Here is a 16,147-nt window from a genome sequence, read left to right as displayed (position 1 = left end):
TGAAGCACACAGTACCAGTTTCACAACTGTATTGGTTTTGTTTCTCATAATGAGACTATTTGAGAATGAATCAACATTTTGACTGCAATAATAGAAACTAATAATATTCCTGGCTTGTAGCTTGGAGACATGTCAGGATTTCTCACCTGTAGTCATGTGAAAGAATGGCAGCATGTATGATAAGTGCTTGTCATTACCAACCGAACACCCTGCTCTTTTAAAGAATAACTTGTTAGGTATGAGAGCCTTAAACTTAGTGGGGGAGAAAGGAAAAAGAGAAAGAACAAAAACATTGCATATTAACAGACTGTGCGCTAATGCAAAGCTGCTTGATTGAGCAGTGTAGTGTCAACCATGTCTTTCTTCTAATGCTAAAAGTAATGCACATAGACAGAGTGACAATCAGAGTACAGCCTCCCATCAGCTGTAATTAATCTTTTAGTTAACAGAGACTAGAAAAGCTTCTCATAAGCCTCTTCTGAAGTCTGAGGCACCCTGTTTTTTGATGTTTGCATTCTGAGTAAAATTGTCCCCACCAGTTCTAACAAATTGAAACACCAGGCTAATTATGGCAGCTAATGAAGTGTGTGGAATGGTCACAGCTTGTCGTGAAACTGTTCCTTCAGCTCAGATTAGAGTTTCATCAATCACTTTTTTAAACTGATCCAGAATTGCTTCTGCCCAGTGCTTGGCATTTTTAATGCTGTTTCTGTAATTGGTTTTTTCCCCAAAGCTTAGGCTATTTTTTGAAATATTACATTCTCAGGACAGGACTTAAAAACTCCAGTTTATAAAAAAACATTTCATTATTGCCTCTATCAGCTGATCAAGTGCTAGAAAGCTAATAAAAGGAGCAGAAGTATAAAATTTGATATATTGCTTTTAATCCAGCTAAAGGTAGCAATAAAGCATATACACATATATGTATATGAATCATTATTACTGTGGGCTGGATGCACACTGCAATCTCCTGAGACATGGTTTGTGGGCTGGATGGTTCAAATTCCACTGAAAGACCTAAATGAAATTAATGACTTCGTCTTAGCTTATTTCCTAGTGGATTGTGGTCCTCCATATATCACTCAAAGAGTTTGGCATGATTTGTAGTTTTTGCAGATGCCCAAGCCTTTGGCAAAAGGAAGACCAAAATGTGTTGCTTTTTTAAAGAATTTCCACACTTCAGTTCAAATCTGAAGTCTTCAGACAAGTATGAGAAACTTTACAGTATAACTTATAATGCTACTACACTGTCAATGAATAAATTAGCATATAAAACACTGTAAAAATTCCCATTTCCTCTTCATTTATAAGATATAATCATACTCAGCTATACATTGAAAGTTCTGTATAGACATTAAAGGCATAGATGTTAAAGTCTTAGGCTAAATTCGTTCCTCAGCATGGCTAGCAGAGTGTTGAATCTAGTTCAGAAGTTATCCAGCTGAAAAATTAAACAAACTTTTGTTTATGCACTACCATAGAATATTGCTGCACAAGTTGTTGCATTCAGTACATACATAACATGTATTCATATCAGAGCCAATGCAGAATGGTTTTAATTTTTGAATTGCTCAGCAATCTGTTTTTAAAATTTGTGCTAATAAGTCTAATCTATATAACTTTTCTGAACAATGTTGAATCTGTAACAATGTTTGGCTATGAAAACCAGCTGCTCTTCTCCCCAAAGCTTCTAATCAGCAAGTTTGTCAGAACTAACTTTGTGTCAATGCTCAAACAAATATGTGGCACCTGAGTGAGTAATTCCTATTCAGGATGCTATTCCTGCACTGTATCAAAGAACTGGTGGATTTACACAGAAGAAAAAGTGCCGCTGAAAACATGACACATAAAGAAGATATGTTATCATGTATGAGTAAAGACAGAGAGAAAAAATAGCAATAGGTATTAGTCTAAAAGCATTCGTTCCCATTTTATTGATTAATGAGAGCATTTGTAAACACTGGATGGGAGATGAGTAGTTTCTCTGAGTATTAGCCCATCTACTAAATAAGCTGCTTGCAAAATGAGAAAATATTCCTGTTTGATCATTTCCGTCTCTTCTGAAGGTAGTTTGTATTTCTGGAGGAGGAAAGCTGGTTTTCTCTTTCATCAGTGCTAGGACACCTTGCTGACTCATGTTTAGCCAGTTGCCCACAAGGACCAGCAGGTCCTCTTCTGCAGAGTTGCTGCCCAGCCTGTTAGCCTCCAGCCTGCTTTGCTCTGGGGTGAGTCTGTGCCCGGTGCATTTGTCCATCCTGTGTTTTGTAAGGTTCTGTCAGGCCATTCCTCCAGCCTGTCTGCATCACTCTGAGTGACAGCCCTTCCAGTGTCTCCATGGTACTCATTACTTCGGTGTAATCCAGGAACCTCAGGAGTGTGCATTCCATTTCCACCTCCAGGTCACTGAGAAGATATTAAGATAGGCCCCAAGACAGCACCTAAGGAAATATATTGGTACCCAGGTTCCAGTAGAGGAGAAGCCATTCATTGCTACCCTTTGAACCTGAGACTTCAGGAAGCTATTACATCTATTAGTCTGCACATCTAGACTCTAATTTACCAGCTTGGTTAAAAGGATTCTCTGGGAGATTGTGTTGAAAGCCTTGTTAAAGCTCAGCCAGACAGAATCATCCACTGTTCTCCTTTGATCTGCATATCTAGTAATTTCATCACAGAAAACAATCAGGTTAGAAAGTGACATCCAGAAGCATGTGAAACCAGATGAAATCTAACTGGAGTACAGGTTTTGCTGCATATCAGAAGCCAAAAAAGATTAAAAAAAAATTCACTTGAGGAATTTCAACTCAGAATTTTTCCTCCTTAACTCCTGGTGGCATGATTTTGGCAAGTTAGAGAGTTGCAACTTGATCTTGGCAGGTTAAACATTTTCTGGCTTTAGTCTAGCAGGTTAAAAGTGGTTCTGAGTTTTTCTTGGCAGTGACCACTTGGCACTGGCTTATTTTCAGCTGGAAAGAGAATGTGGTTGTTGAACAGATTAGACAATGAAGGGGGCAGCTTACAAATGGCCTAAGTCAAGATGTTTATCCCTAAGTGCAGTAGTTTCTAATGCAAGTCCTGTTGCAAGCAGTGTGTGTGTCATGGACAGGACAAGAAGCTAGTTTAAAAATACAAGTACTGTCATAAAAATATGTTACTTTTTTTCATCAGATTCTTTTCAAGTCAGTGGGGTTTTTTTTGTACACAGGAATGTGTGTTAGGCTCCACCTCAGATTTAAGAACTTCTTTAAAGGGTTATATATTTCTCATTAGAGTGTTATTTATACATCTTAAATAGATTAAGGTGAACTTCTACTCTCCTCTTAAGAAATATTTTCTTAAAATACACTGTAAGAGGTAGATATTTGCATGACAATAGCAAATAAACACCCCTTGGGATTCTGAATACTTACTGAACTATTTTAACTGCACATTTGTTTTTTAGCCCAGATTCAGTAAAGTTCAAAGGTATACAAGTATGAAATAGCTTGCAGAGAAATTCACATTGGTTTCTTAATTTGATTAACTTGTAAAAAAAAGGTTACATAGTAAAAAAATAGAGTATCATATTTGGCTATTTTGGTTCATATACAGACATTCCGAATAGATTTTGGGTGATGCTGTTTTATAACATTGCCTAAGGTATGGCAGAGCATGGACTGTAACTTCTTGCAGCAAACGATACTTGTAATATATACTTGTAAATATACTTGTATACTTGTATATATACTTGTACTGACTCTGAACAGGTCTAAAAATACCTGAAAAGTGTCTACATCAAGGTGACTTATTCTTCTTCCATAGATTAGCTTTATACACTTAAATAAATTAATTCACTGAACAGTTATTTGTAAGGGAGAATGTGTTTCTAAAGCATTGCAAAGCTAGTCCATGTTTGAGAGGAAGGACCAGACAGTGCCTTGGCTTGCAGATCATTAATAAATGGAATAAATTGATGTAGAGGGTACAGCTGGGAATTCCACCCTTCCTTCCTCTTGGGCAACCATAATGACTGCGGGGTACTAAGTAAATGTAACAAATGCAAATTTGGACCACAAATCTTCATTGCTGGTTATATTACACATGACAAAATGGACAGCCTGGTTTCAGATTCCAGGTTAATTTTACAGAGGCAATACTTACAGGAAAAACTAATTTACTGGACCAAATCGTTCCCCTTTTTTTTCCTTTATTCTTCCTTGCACAAAACTTCCATCAAAGCCCAGAGATAATTTGCTTGTGAGAAAGGACAGTAAGGGTTGACACATTTGTAATCCTTAATGAACATGGCTACCACAGCATATCTTACTTGTTTAGGAATAGTTGTGCTTTCCTTGTACAGTGGCTCAAATTATTGCATTTTGAAGAGCACCATTATTTTCTGTCTATTTTCTAATTTGTGCAGCTATGAAAAGGGATACACTTTTGTTCCTTTCTTCAAATTGATTCTAACCATGCAGGAGCTAAAGTAGGCTCTTTTCAAGCCTAGAACACATCCTCTCCTAACTTGCACAGATGAGGACAAGAAGTTTTAGAGCTTGATTGTCAGTTGTCTCCAACTATCTCTAAGGAACAAATTAACACAATTTAGCTGCAGAGCTATGAAAGGAAACTTCAGTGACCACAGATGAGTAGCAGAACACTTCTTTCTCCAAATACTCCAGAAAGGGAGGAATGGAGTTATAATTTCCATGTTAGGCTGTCCCAAGGGAGCACACATGGCTGTGCTGCTTGTACTTGACACATCACACAGAAAGTATCTAAACCTATGTGGTTATCAAGTCAGTGGCTTTTCAAACTCATGAGCCATCATTAGAAATCTTTCGTAATTTCTAGAAAGCACTGTTTAAGTTTGGCTTCCTCATTTTAATTTCATAAAAGATAAAAAATGTAAGACTCAGTGATAGTTATAAATATCCATGAAAAATGAAGTGTAAAAATAATGAAATGTTTGTTACATAAATTAAGTAGCAATTAATGTTTTCTCTTTCTTTTTGGAAGATAGGATATTAAAATAGGGTTGTTAAATTTCCTACTGTGAACATAATTTCCTGATTCTTTTTTACAGCACATTATCATAATGTCAATAAAAGACTAAAACTAACAAATAGAAAGAAACTTGCCTGATGTAAGCATAACACAGAAGGTTATAAAGTTGCCTTTTATGATGGCTATACAATATCATTTTATTTTAAGATCTAATAGCAAGTTGATTCAAAGGGTAAGACTTACAAAGTCATTAAAGAAAGTAGAAAATTGCCTTCTACCATAGTCACCCAGTCTTTTTAAATCAAAGAGTTTTATTGTTGGTGGTGATGTTTGTATTTACAGGAGGTAATTAGGGAATGAGTTAGACATCACACTCAGAGCCCTCAAGCTTGTCAACAAGAACTATAAAACTTCACTTGAAAAAAAGAAAAGTCAGTTTAGAAGGCAAATTGCAGAGAATAGAGAGAAACAGGATCATAGCATTTTGAGTCAGTTTGACCTCTACTGTGTCTATCCACAATATGGAGAAACTTATGTATGCTTCCATGAAAACTTCATTGTTCCTACCAAAAAGAACAAAATGTAGAGATTTTCATACTGGTAGCAGTAGTAGACAGTTGAAGGAGGAAGCAGATGTTAGTTCCTCCTTCTCCTCCTCTGCATCATGTTGGTAAGCTGAATAGGGAAAGGTGCGATTCTACTCCCTTCACGCAGTGGTCACTGGTCAGCTGTGGGGCAGGGAGCTCTGATGAGGCACGCTTTTCCCTGGGAGTCAATACCTGTGCTGACACAATGAGATCCAGTCCCTAAGGCATGATCCAGGCTTTTGTTATTATCTCTTATATGAAGGGGCTGGTTGACCCAATTGGTTAACACATTAGCTTTTCAATTTTATAGCCTTAAGTCATGGAAGACCTCTTCCTAGATTTTGGGTTTTTTTTTTCTCCATGGCAGAAAGTAAAATTGGCAGTCTGTGCCCACCAGCCACAGAAACAGTTATGCCAAACAACTGTGTCCTGAACTTTATGGCTAATTAGCTGTTGAAGCTGTGCCCAAGAAATAGGTTCTGCTGCCCATGGGAAGAAGTGTGAAGCTGTTATTAATGTCCCAGCTCATATCTCTTAGTAAGTCTTATGAGCAGTGCTGCTTAAAGAGACTAAATGTACAACAGGGAATTAAAAATTATAGTACCCCTTTCACTGACTGAAATATTGTAAACTTGTTACACTGGGGCCAGGATTGGTGTCAATGTACTTTGTGTGAAAAGTGCAATAGAAGCATTAGTATTTGACAGCCCTGGTTGAAATAAGTGAAATTAATGGAGCTCTTTTCATATACGACAAGGCCATGGCACCCCTTTCATGCTGCTTACAGACAGAGAAAAGTCAATACTTTTTTATTACTTGATGCTGACCTACATTTTGCACTACAAGTGCCAGGCCCACTAATTGGTTTCAGTTGTGAGAAAAGTTTGCCCCAAAGAAACATTGGAGCAGATAAATCAATCTTTTTTAGGGTAGCTTAGTGGGTTTTGAGCACTTGAAATGACATTTGTGTTGTATTGACAGAATGGGTTGTTACACTCATTTTGTCATGTCAGAAGGCCCTGTACTAGTTGGAAGTATTGTTAACCAGTATTGATAAATTTGCTAAAAGTAAAAGTTAGCTGGATCAACAATTTACTTGTCTAACAGCTTGCTGTTTCTTGTTTGCTTCATTGTTAGAGACCCCTATGGCTACTAACAGGTCATTAGGCTTACTATGACAGCTCAATTTAAAACTTTAATTTTACTATTACAAGCTTTAGTAATTTTACTATTACAAGCTTTAGGACCATAGGAAACTCATAGGAAACTCATAGGAAATATTACCACTTAGTGTTAAACAGGTGGGGTTGTGGACAAGAGCTGTGCAGTGACACTGGGCAGTACTGCCTGGTTTCCAAAGGAGCTGTGCACATGGGATGTCTCCTGACTTTGTGGGAAAGCAAGATTGTTCAATGGGTTACCCTAAATTAAGAACATACTTGCTGCAGGGGCGTTTGTGCAGAATTTCCCACTGCCTCCTCTAAGGTCTTGGTGTGTACCTGTGGTTTCAAAGTATTGTTTCCTGGTTTTACTACTCAGTAGCATGAAGATAGAATTATGATTACAGCAGCTGTGCTTGTTTTTCAGTTGTTCCTTCTGCCATTAATTCTTAACAGAATTTACATTTAGAATAGGTATTTTATAAATAGAAGAACAGAAGAGGCCTAATGTCTCTATAGGAGTAACAGATACAATTCCAGCACTACAAAAGAGTTTTTCTCAGATGCAAACTTTTCATGGATTGGTTTACCTTTCACACAGAACACGGTGCCATGGTTGACATAATGCATTTACACACTCTCTTTAGTATTTTTTGATTGATTCAGAAGAGGAATCACTGCTCTGAATATCTGCTATTGATGGAATGATTTACATTTCAGAGAATGCTTTTCATTATACAATTTATATTTGAAACTTCTGCACAAGTTACTTCTACTAACCCATGAAGGAAATCTATATTTGTACAGCCTAACACAAATTTAGTCTCAATTCATGCTACTAAATCTCTACTTATTCAGCAAAAACAAGTTTTATCATTACAGAGAAGGGAAAGACTATCCTATCCTGTAAATCAGATAATGTGAGTTTATTGTATGCTTATTGTTCCAAGTTTATCACATGCTTAACAGTTTCCTAATTATTATGGACTTGAGCGATTTCATATATGAAATTACCCTGAATTGTGTATGCAGGAGCTGATAATAAATGGTAATAATAGTGCTCTCTGGCCTTAGAATCTGAGAGTCAATATGCGACTGCTGTTTGTCTGTTCTTGCTTTGGTCTGAGGCAGCTGACTTTCTACTTCATTAAATTTCCAAGAAGATACTCAGTGGTTATTCCTATCTCATTTTTAACTGCATTTTTATATTATGGGATATTGTACAGTACTCTCAAAATTGCTTCGAAAAAACCACTGTTAGTACAAATTTGTTTCTAGAATATCACAGAAGTGATTTTCAAGGGCCTCCCAACCAATCTGAAGGTCTTCAAGATCTTGTTCATTTGCCAGCGTTTGTACGTGATCTGTATTTAGGTAAGTCTGCATAGTCAGATGAAAAATGTCTTTGGAATTTGCTTTAATAACATTCCAAATATAGACTATGTAACCATTTGGCAAGTCTAATCTATGACATCAGAGTGCTGATTGAGACAAATCTTTGGTGGCTTTATGCCACCTTTTATGACTCCATTGTTTTGAACAGATGAGCTCACAAGCTCAAGTATATAATATATTGAAAGGGTCCATGGGTCTTGTTAAGATCTGCCAGTTGAACTTGAGTCGCCTACAACTTACTAGAGTGAAAGGAGTCAAAGCTGGACAAGTTTAAAAAGGAAGTGTTATACCAACTTTTTTTGGGAATTTCAAAGTAATTCTCCGTGCTGAGAATTACAGGTCTCTGATGCTGAGAATTATATGGCATGATTTAGGAATGTGTTGTGTAAAAATTCCATAAAGCTCAGCTCCATGCTCCCGTGATCCCAAGAGTGCAAAACTATAGACCAAGCTCACCAATATGTGTGAATTCATATTTGTAAGTCTATTCATTCCAGCTACTAACAGAGAGGAACTGATGGTAAAAATAATTTTGAAGAAGCCTGTTTTTCTCCACTGACAACCTATGTTCTTGAAAAGGATTATTTACATAACTTCATAACTTCTACACTAGGAAGCAAAGATCCTAAATTCAAGATGATTGCTATCAGAATCAATGAGCAGTGCATCACTGTGCTTCCCTGCATGTTTTGAGTGGTCGTTTCACCATTTCATTAGATGAATGTGAGAACCTGGCTTTCAATTCCTTTCCCTTTATGGTGTGAGGTAGGTCTTGCAAGGCCAGGTGGTGTTTTCAGGCCTTACTTTATGCCTCTGTTGAAATCTAATTAAAATCTTTATCTTCAAATACAGAAAAAATAGAAACAGGATCTGTTTCCCAAGAAGATATTTATATTTTAAATGCATACTATGCAATTTTTACTTAGTATACATCCTAAACTTCCTTAATTAATGTAACTTTAAAGCCAGCAATGCTTTTATTTATCCATCAGACTCTGTAATGTTTCCTGAATGTGGTCAAACATAACTGCTGTCGTCATAATCAGAGCCAGTTGTTTAAATGCTCAGTTGTGAGTATCTAGTGGAATAGTTTTAAATAACAAGATAAACAGTACAGCTGCCAAACCAAAGTAATCTTACACTGAGGGGGTGTGTGGCACAAAAAATTTCCTCTTTGTCATTTTGATTTGAGTGTGAAGCTGGACCTGGGCTTAGTTCCAGCTCAAAACCACTGTTCACTTCAAAGGCTCCTAAATCGTCCCAAGGAGCTAATTTTGGCAGCCAATTGCTTTTGTTTGGCAAGGAATCCTAATAGCAAAAGCCGTCTGCTCCAGCAAATGAAGATCTCTGCAATGCTCAGCCTTCCCATTCCTGATTTTATCCTGATATGGGGGGTGCACAGGTTTCACTGGTTTCCCTTTCTCATTCAAAGTTCACCACTTGTTAAACTGTTCACGATTTGTTAAGCTGTATGTAACTGTCCTGCATGTTAATTAACAAGATACTTTCTGTTTTAAAAATAATGAATACCACATTCTGCTCTGAATTACTGCTTAATCCTAAATTTTTGCAGTATTATCTGCTTGCTTTCTCAGCACCTATAGCTGGTTTGTTGATTTTTCCATTCCCATGAACAGAATTAGTCTGGTTCATTTACTGAAGTAAATATAACTAGTTTCACTTTAGAAGGAAACCATTTGCAGTTGTGTTGGAGATACTATAATATTTATTATAATAATTATATAGAAAACTTTTCTTATGATAAGAAGGTGCTTGTGATGCTAAACAGACACTGAAAATTAGAATATTTTGCTGTTCTAAAAGTTTAATATGAAAGTATGCAAATAGGCTGTTTCTGTTGAATAAGAAATTGGCCAGTACACGGCATAGAGAAACATTAAAAAGTAAATCTTGTGAATCATTTAGAAATGGGATAGTACTCACTTTCACACCACGCAAAGATTATTTATTTCTGAATGTATGTCTACATTGCTATTTTATGATTTATGTACCAGAATTTTGGAGGAATCATGGTAAAAAAAAATTAAGTATGAGATGTAAGAAATTATATGGTCTCAGTCTGGCAATGTGCAATGCAGATTTAAGGCAGGTAGGCCCAGTCAGTGTTTGCATGAAGTTACTAGAAGTCAGAGGTGCTCTGTTGTTAGAGGTACAGCTGAACTGTGGTCTGTGAAGTAGCTAAATCCAAATTGTCCATGGAATGATCATTCTGTTTCATGTCTTTAAAAAAAAAAAGCGCTTTATTCTCTTATAAAGAGTAAATGAAACCTTTCAAATTCAGAAATATGTTGAAAATATAAAACTTTTTGCTTTCTTTAACTCATGGCCTCAGACATTCCATGAAGACGTTTTGGTTTCATCCACTTTCACAGAGCTACTTGTTGTCAATAGAAAACAGTACAAAGTATTCAGAACAACTTCTTAAAAATTAATCAACAGATCATGGAAAGCTGAGAGTTCATCTAAAAGTAAAAACCATTTTAATGCAAACCAAGTATTTTCTATTGTTGTATTATCCTCAGTACTTCAAGTTCAAAGAAAATAATTTTATTAAGAAGGCTTTAAAACCTTGATCTTAAATACCATGGACTTCCTAATCATTTACTATGAGTATTTATTAGTTTAGTAGACAAATCAAAATATGTTAGTTAGTTTTACTTTCTTGTTTGTTAGCTGAATTGACATTGTACTCTTAAGACACAGTTTCACTTGTGTTTCTTTCAATTTAGATTTTTAAGCATTTGCATTTAAAAAATTGAATGTAATAAACAAGAAATTCACCTGGGGAAAGAACATGTTCAGGAATCACGCTGCTTCTCCTAATCAGTTTGTTGCCACTAGTACTCAATATGTATTAATTTTTAAAAAATATTTCTTATGGAGCTGTTTTAATACCTCTATTTCAATGTTAACCTGGGTAGAAAAGTGGTAGAAAAGTTTGAATATAGCAAGGCTATTGTGCTTTCTTTAACCTGCCTTGTTGCTGGGGAGGAGAATACTTTATATACTTTTTATACTTTTGTATAGGATGATTTGCAAAATACAGTTTCTAGAGCAGGAAATTTCTGCAGTTCTTCTAGTTGCTGACAGTTTGAAATACGTATTTACTTTCAATTAAATCCATGATTTTTCTCCTCTTCAAGGTAATAGTCATATAATGTAAAAATGTATATTTAATATTCACTATTTTGCATAATTTGCATTCTGTCTACATAATGAAATGTAACTAGAAGACAATATTTAGAACTCTAAAATACCTTAAAAAAAAGCCAAACCCACTTAAGCCTAACATCATTTTTCTCTCTCTTTTCTTTAGGACTTTGAAACTCTGTTTTCATCAATTACTCTCTTTGAAAAGTTTGGAAAAACCTACTCCAGCACTGGGCAAATAGTGTAATTGTCCTGGAGACTAAAAAGCATGAGACACATGAAAAGTTTTCAATAAATGTATTTCAGCAAATACATAGCAGCATGTTCACTGAATGTCCCACAAAATACTCTTTTGTGATGTATACTGCGTCTGAAGTAATTTTAATTGACTTTGCTTGAACTTTAGGCAATATGGCTTCCAAGATTTATCAAAAATGATTTTTTTAAAAAAAGTATTATTTTAAAGAAATTATTTCTGAAAATGCTGTATTTTATTTAGTATAAATAATTTAGGATACAAAACCAAAGTCATTAATTAAAATACTCAGAATCATATTTATTTATTACATATTTGTAAGTGAGGTTAACACTAAAAAAATAAAACATTTAGATATCTTTTTTTCCCTTCACAACTATAAATGTATCTGATTCATCACTGTTGTTCATCATCTTCAGTGTTAGGCATCCTTGATTGATCCGTGACTTTAGAAGCGCAGGCTATGCATTTAATGGAAGATAACGTATTATTTTAAATCCTGTTAGCATTTCTGTGGGTGTAAGAACTTCAGTTTTGAAATAAAATAAAGTTCTGAAAACATATATGCCTTATTATTAGATCAGTGTTTCCATTTCCATTTAGTGTGCTTTATCAGTACCTGTGCATTTACTCCTAGTCCTGTATGCTGTGAGTACAAAATCATGTGATGCTTGGTCAGAAGAACACATCTGATGACACAAAACTGATGCTTGTTTCCTCTGTTCATTAGCAAGCAGTGCTGCAAAATATTGAGTATCCTCAGAGCCCATCCACTACAAAAGGCTCAAAGAATTCAGCATCATGGGAAGATCTCAGCATATCTAAAGATCAAATTACAAGCTGATTCTTAAAATCATGTGAGTAGATTTTTGCAGGAATTTTATGCTGAATTTTCTATTATACCATATTTGCTTTTCATATAATTTTACTATATTTGAATCAAATATTGATTGCTTATCTGTTACTCAGTGGTAGGCTTTTTAGTACTAGTTTTTTTTTAATGTGATTCCTATGGTACCTATACATTTGAAGAAAACTTCAATGTCTGTTTGTATGAATACTTTCTGAACCTGGTCTAGTGGAAGGTGTGCCTGCTCATGGCATGGACGTTGGATCTGGATGACTTTTAAGGTCCCTTGCAACCCCAGCCATTCTCTGATTCTATAAACTAGGAGTCACAAATTTCCCTTCTATAGGTTTTCACCTGTCAGGCTATGTGAAAAAGTTTTACTGCTACCACACACCAGAGTAAAAGCCCTTCCAATTCTATTACAGCAGGTTGCAAGAGCAAGCACTGTGCTGTACTGGTATTTTTGGAGTTTGCTATTCTCAAGCTTTAAAAAGTTTATTTCTGTTATGAGAAATTAAGTCTGGGGAAGCAGGAAGCAGCAACCCCAGTGGCTGAGTTTCCCAGATAAGATTTAATCTGATCCAATGCATCAGAGTGCTTTAGTTGTTCCTGGAAGGGACTGAACATGAGACACTTGTGCAAAACTGTTGATGAATAAAGATGGCACAGTAATTTTTATATGTGAGAGCTATCTATTTGATTGCTTCAGCTTTAAGGTAGTTCATCACAGTAATTCACCCTGTGTTGCCTCTTTAACTTTATACCACAGTTTCCCATCAGTCCGATTAGAAATGGCAATGCCTTTATCAGATTAATCTTTCTCTTTCTTCCTTTCAGTATCTCTGCCCCCAGGACAAAGCACAGCCTCCCATGCAGCCTGTACTGCAGGGTGGTAGTGCTTATGGCTGAGGGGCCAGAGCACAGAGGGAGGTTAAACCCAACACTTCCAATGGTAATTGTTTGATACAATACACACCTTTCCTCCTCTTGCCAAAAGAACACCCAAACTTTTCTGTTTCTAAGCAGATAACCAGAAATGTTACAAAAACCAGGTCTGTTTACTTTATTAGATAAATAAACATCCACAAAGCTAATAAAGTAGCAGACATATTACCTGTGAGGTTTGGAATTTGGGCATCTTTTTCAAATTGCTTTTCACAGGGAATCCAATATTCTTTATCAAACAGAATTTATGTCATTCATGGCTATATAGCATCCAAACTATTTTGTGTAGCCACAGTATATTCCCAGAATCCATTTATTTCTCATTAAGTACATTTAGCACTTACTTACATTTATACAAACCATTTGATAATTATTCTAGAAGGACCATTTTGTTTTGCTGTCTTGCTTAAATCAAAATGTTTGCATGTGGCAAACTTAAAGTTTTAACTAAAGCCTGTTAAAGCTAAAATTTTAATATTTCTATTCACTGCAGTAATATAATGAACAAGACAGGAAGAATTTTGATGCTATCATTGTGTAACCAACTGTCAGTATAAATACTGATTGTGTAAGTGATTTTACTTTATTCCTGTATAACTTTATTCCTGATATGGTTTACCCTTCTGTTTCAATTATCAAATTGCTTTTTCAAGTATATTTGACAATTATATTTTTAACTCTTTATATACTCTGGGTTTTCTTATTATTAAAATTGTTGTTTTATAGCATCCTATGTGCTTCAGAGAAGATATTTCTGTCTTATAAGAGATGTTATTATCTATTCTCACTGTAAAAAATCTTAACGCACAAAATAGCACCAGGAAATATAGCACCAGGAAATGAGCTGAGCAGTCTGAAAATTTGTAAGGGACTCCTGGACCTTGAAGAGTCCACAGGACTTGTAACCTCTTAGGAATGTAGTTGGCTATGACATTTAGCAAAACTCTCACTTTAGTGGTACCTAAAAGTCAAAAAGAATCACTGTAATGGTAGGGAAAATAGACAAATACCAATTTTCAGAAAAAGAAGAATGTATTGAATGTATTTAAGTTAATTATAATTGAACAAATGGGAATAGTAAAACATCCATAGCTGAACTATTGCAAAGGACCTGAGTGCTGTTCTCTGCAGTGATAAAATATTGCCTTCAGCATGCAGCAAGACAAGAATGTTCCTTGCTTTTCAGTAGCAGAAAAGTAGTTTTTGTAATTTGAACTGATTTAGTTCACATGTACAGAGGAGAGGAAAAAAAAAATACTGTTTGGGTTTTTCCTAGTGCATATCTACAGAGGCTTAATAAGACATTTAGAAAACAGTCCCTACTGGAAAGAGCCTGTCCTACCAGCTCACTACCATCTCGTGATGTGTAACTTAGATGTTTTTATTTTACATACAAAAATCCTGGAACATAATGCTTTGATGTCACTTATATTTGAGCAATTGGTACAGATCATAGATCTTGAGAGAGTCAAATAATAATGTTATTTGGTTTGTATCAGGTGCACTGGCCTACATGCCAGGTGCTAAGTATTCAAAGCCTCTTTGCACCTTCTTGCTAATGACCAATGAATGGTCTTTGGATTCAGCCACTTGTGGGGATGGCAGTGCTTGTAGAAGGATGAAAGCAAAGTCATTAAAAGGGAACAGCTATGTGCAAAAATTGGCTCATGACCTGTCTCATCCTGAGAAGCTTCAGATATATTAGAAAATGTCTGGTAACACATATACTTACCAAAACTATTTTCTATTGCTCAGTGGATTAAAGATCCTTCAGTGTTGCTGCCCAATAGTATTTTTGACCGCTGCATGACTGATGTTGTAAACACAGCAAAATCTCTCAATTTAGGCAATTTAAGAATTGCCTTCTGGGCTGATCCAAGATATTCTCAACACTTGTCAGGGAAAACATTTAGCTTGCAATGCCCTCTAGAGGCAGATTTGCCGTAGCAGTGGTGGTGGTGCCTGCCGACGTGCTCTTCACAATTTTTTTTTTTTTTTTTTTTTTTTTTTTTTTTTTTTTTTTTTTTTTTTTTTTTTTTTTTTTTTTTAGTTAGCCACAAGTCACATTTCTATAGGAGCAAAGATCTAGAAACATTATGGGCTCTGCAATTGATCTACATGCCTCACTCTGGACTTGTACTGCAGGTGCTTCTGAGATGGGGCCATATTTAAACTGCAAAGCAGCAAGGTGATGCTTGCAAACAATAATGGATTTTTACACATGCAAAGCAGCAAGGTGATGCTTGCAAACAATAATGGATTTTTACACATCAGTACTTGACATTGAATAACACTTTGAAAATATACAAATTAAAAATATTTCTAACAGCTTATTGTTATTGCAGAAGATGTGTTTGCCACGTGCCTTCCATAAATCTGTGTCTCAGTTTAATGAATTTAGAAGTCAGCTTAGTTGAATGAGGCTCTCTGTATTTTCCTGACAGCCATGGGCTCCTATATAGAGAATAGCAGAGACTGAAAAGCAAAGGAGGAGCATAATTCCTTAATATCAAAATCTGGATTGTCCCATACTAAAACAGAAACACTGCAATGACAAGGGAGTCACATCCATGCAATCAGAAACAGAATTTGAGCCTTGAAACTTTTATTTGTCTTCATTCAGAAAAGATTTTTTGGGATGAACTTTCTTTCACTGGTTGACAAAGCTTTCTGGTAGGCCTGGAAAAATGTCAGCAAAGAGGCTCAGGCAGTGCTGGCTTGGCTTCATATTCTTCCATCTTTTAATAGTTCAGCTCATTAATGAGAAAATCATCTGGCTGCTGGCACAATCAGATGC

The 16,147-nt window shown here is 35.8% G+C and overlaps 1 protein-coding gene and 1 long non-coding RNA gene across 2 annotated transcripts in view; both read left to right on the top strand.

The window, feature by feature from the left end:
- Nucleotides 1-11,613, top strand: part of SPATA17 (spermatogenesis associated 17) — an 88,725-nt gene extending 77,112 nt beyond the window's left edge. The window contains exon 10 of the mRNA XM_068185629.1: nt 11,466-11,613. Coding sequence (XP_068041730.1) covers nt 11,466-11,546 — 81 coding nt within the window. The 3' untranslated portion in view covers nt 11,547-11,613. The remainder of the gene's footprint in view (nt 1-11,465) is intronic.
- Nucleotides 11,614-11,921: 308 nt separating this feature from the next.
- Nucleotides 11,922-15,743, top strand: LOC137471376 (uncharacterized). Its single transcript, XR_010997554.1, has 3 exons — nt 11,922-12,412; nt 15,401-15,538; nt 15,587-15,743. It is a non-coding gene; the product is annotated as an uncharacterized lncRNA (long non-coding RNA).
- The last annotated feature ends 404 nt before the right edge of the window (nt 15,744-16,147 follow it).

The sequence above is a fragment of the Anomalospiza imberbis genome, chromosome 3 (genome assembly GCF_031753505.1).
Source record: "Anomalospiza imberbis isolate Cuckoo-Finch-1a 21T00152 chromosome 3, ASM3175350v1, whole genome shotgun sequence".
Classification (NCBI taxonomy): Eukaryota; Metazoa; Chordata; class Aves; order Passeriformes; family Viduidae; genus Anomalospiza; species Anomalospiza imberbis.
Note: the sequence above shows the minus strand (reverse complement) of the source record. Positions and strands in the feature narration are given on the sequence as shown.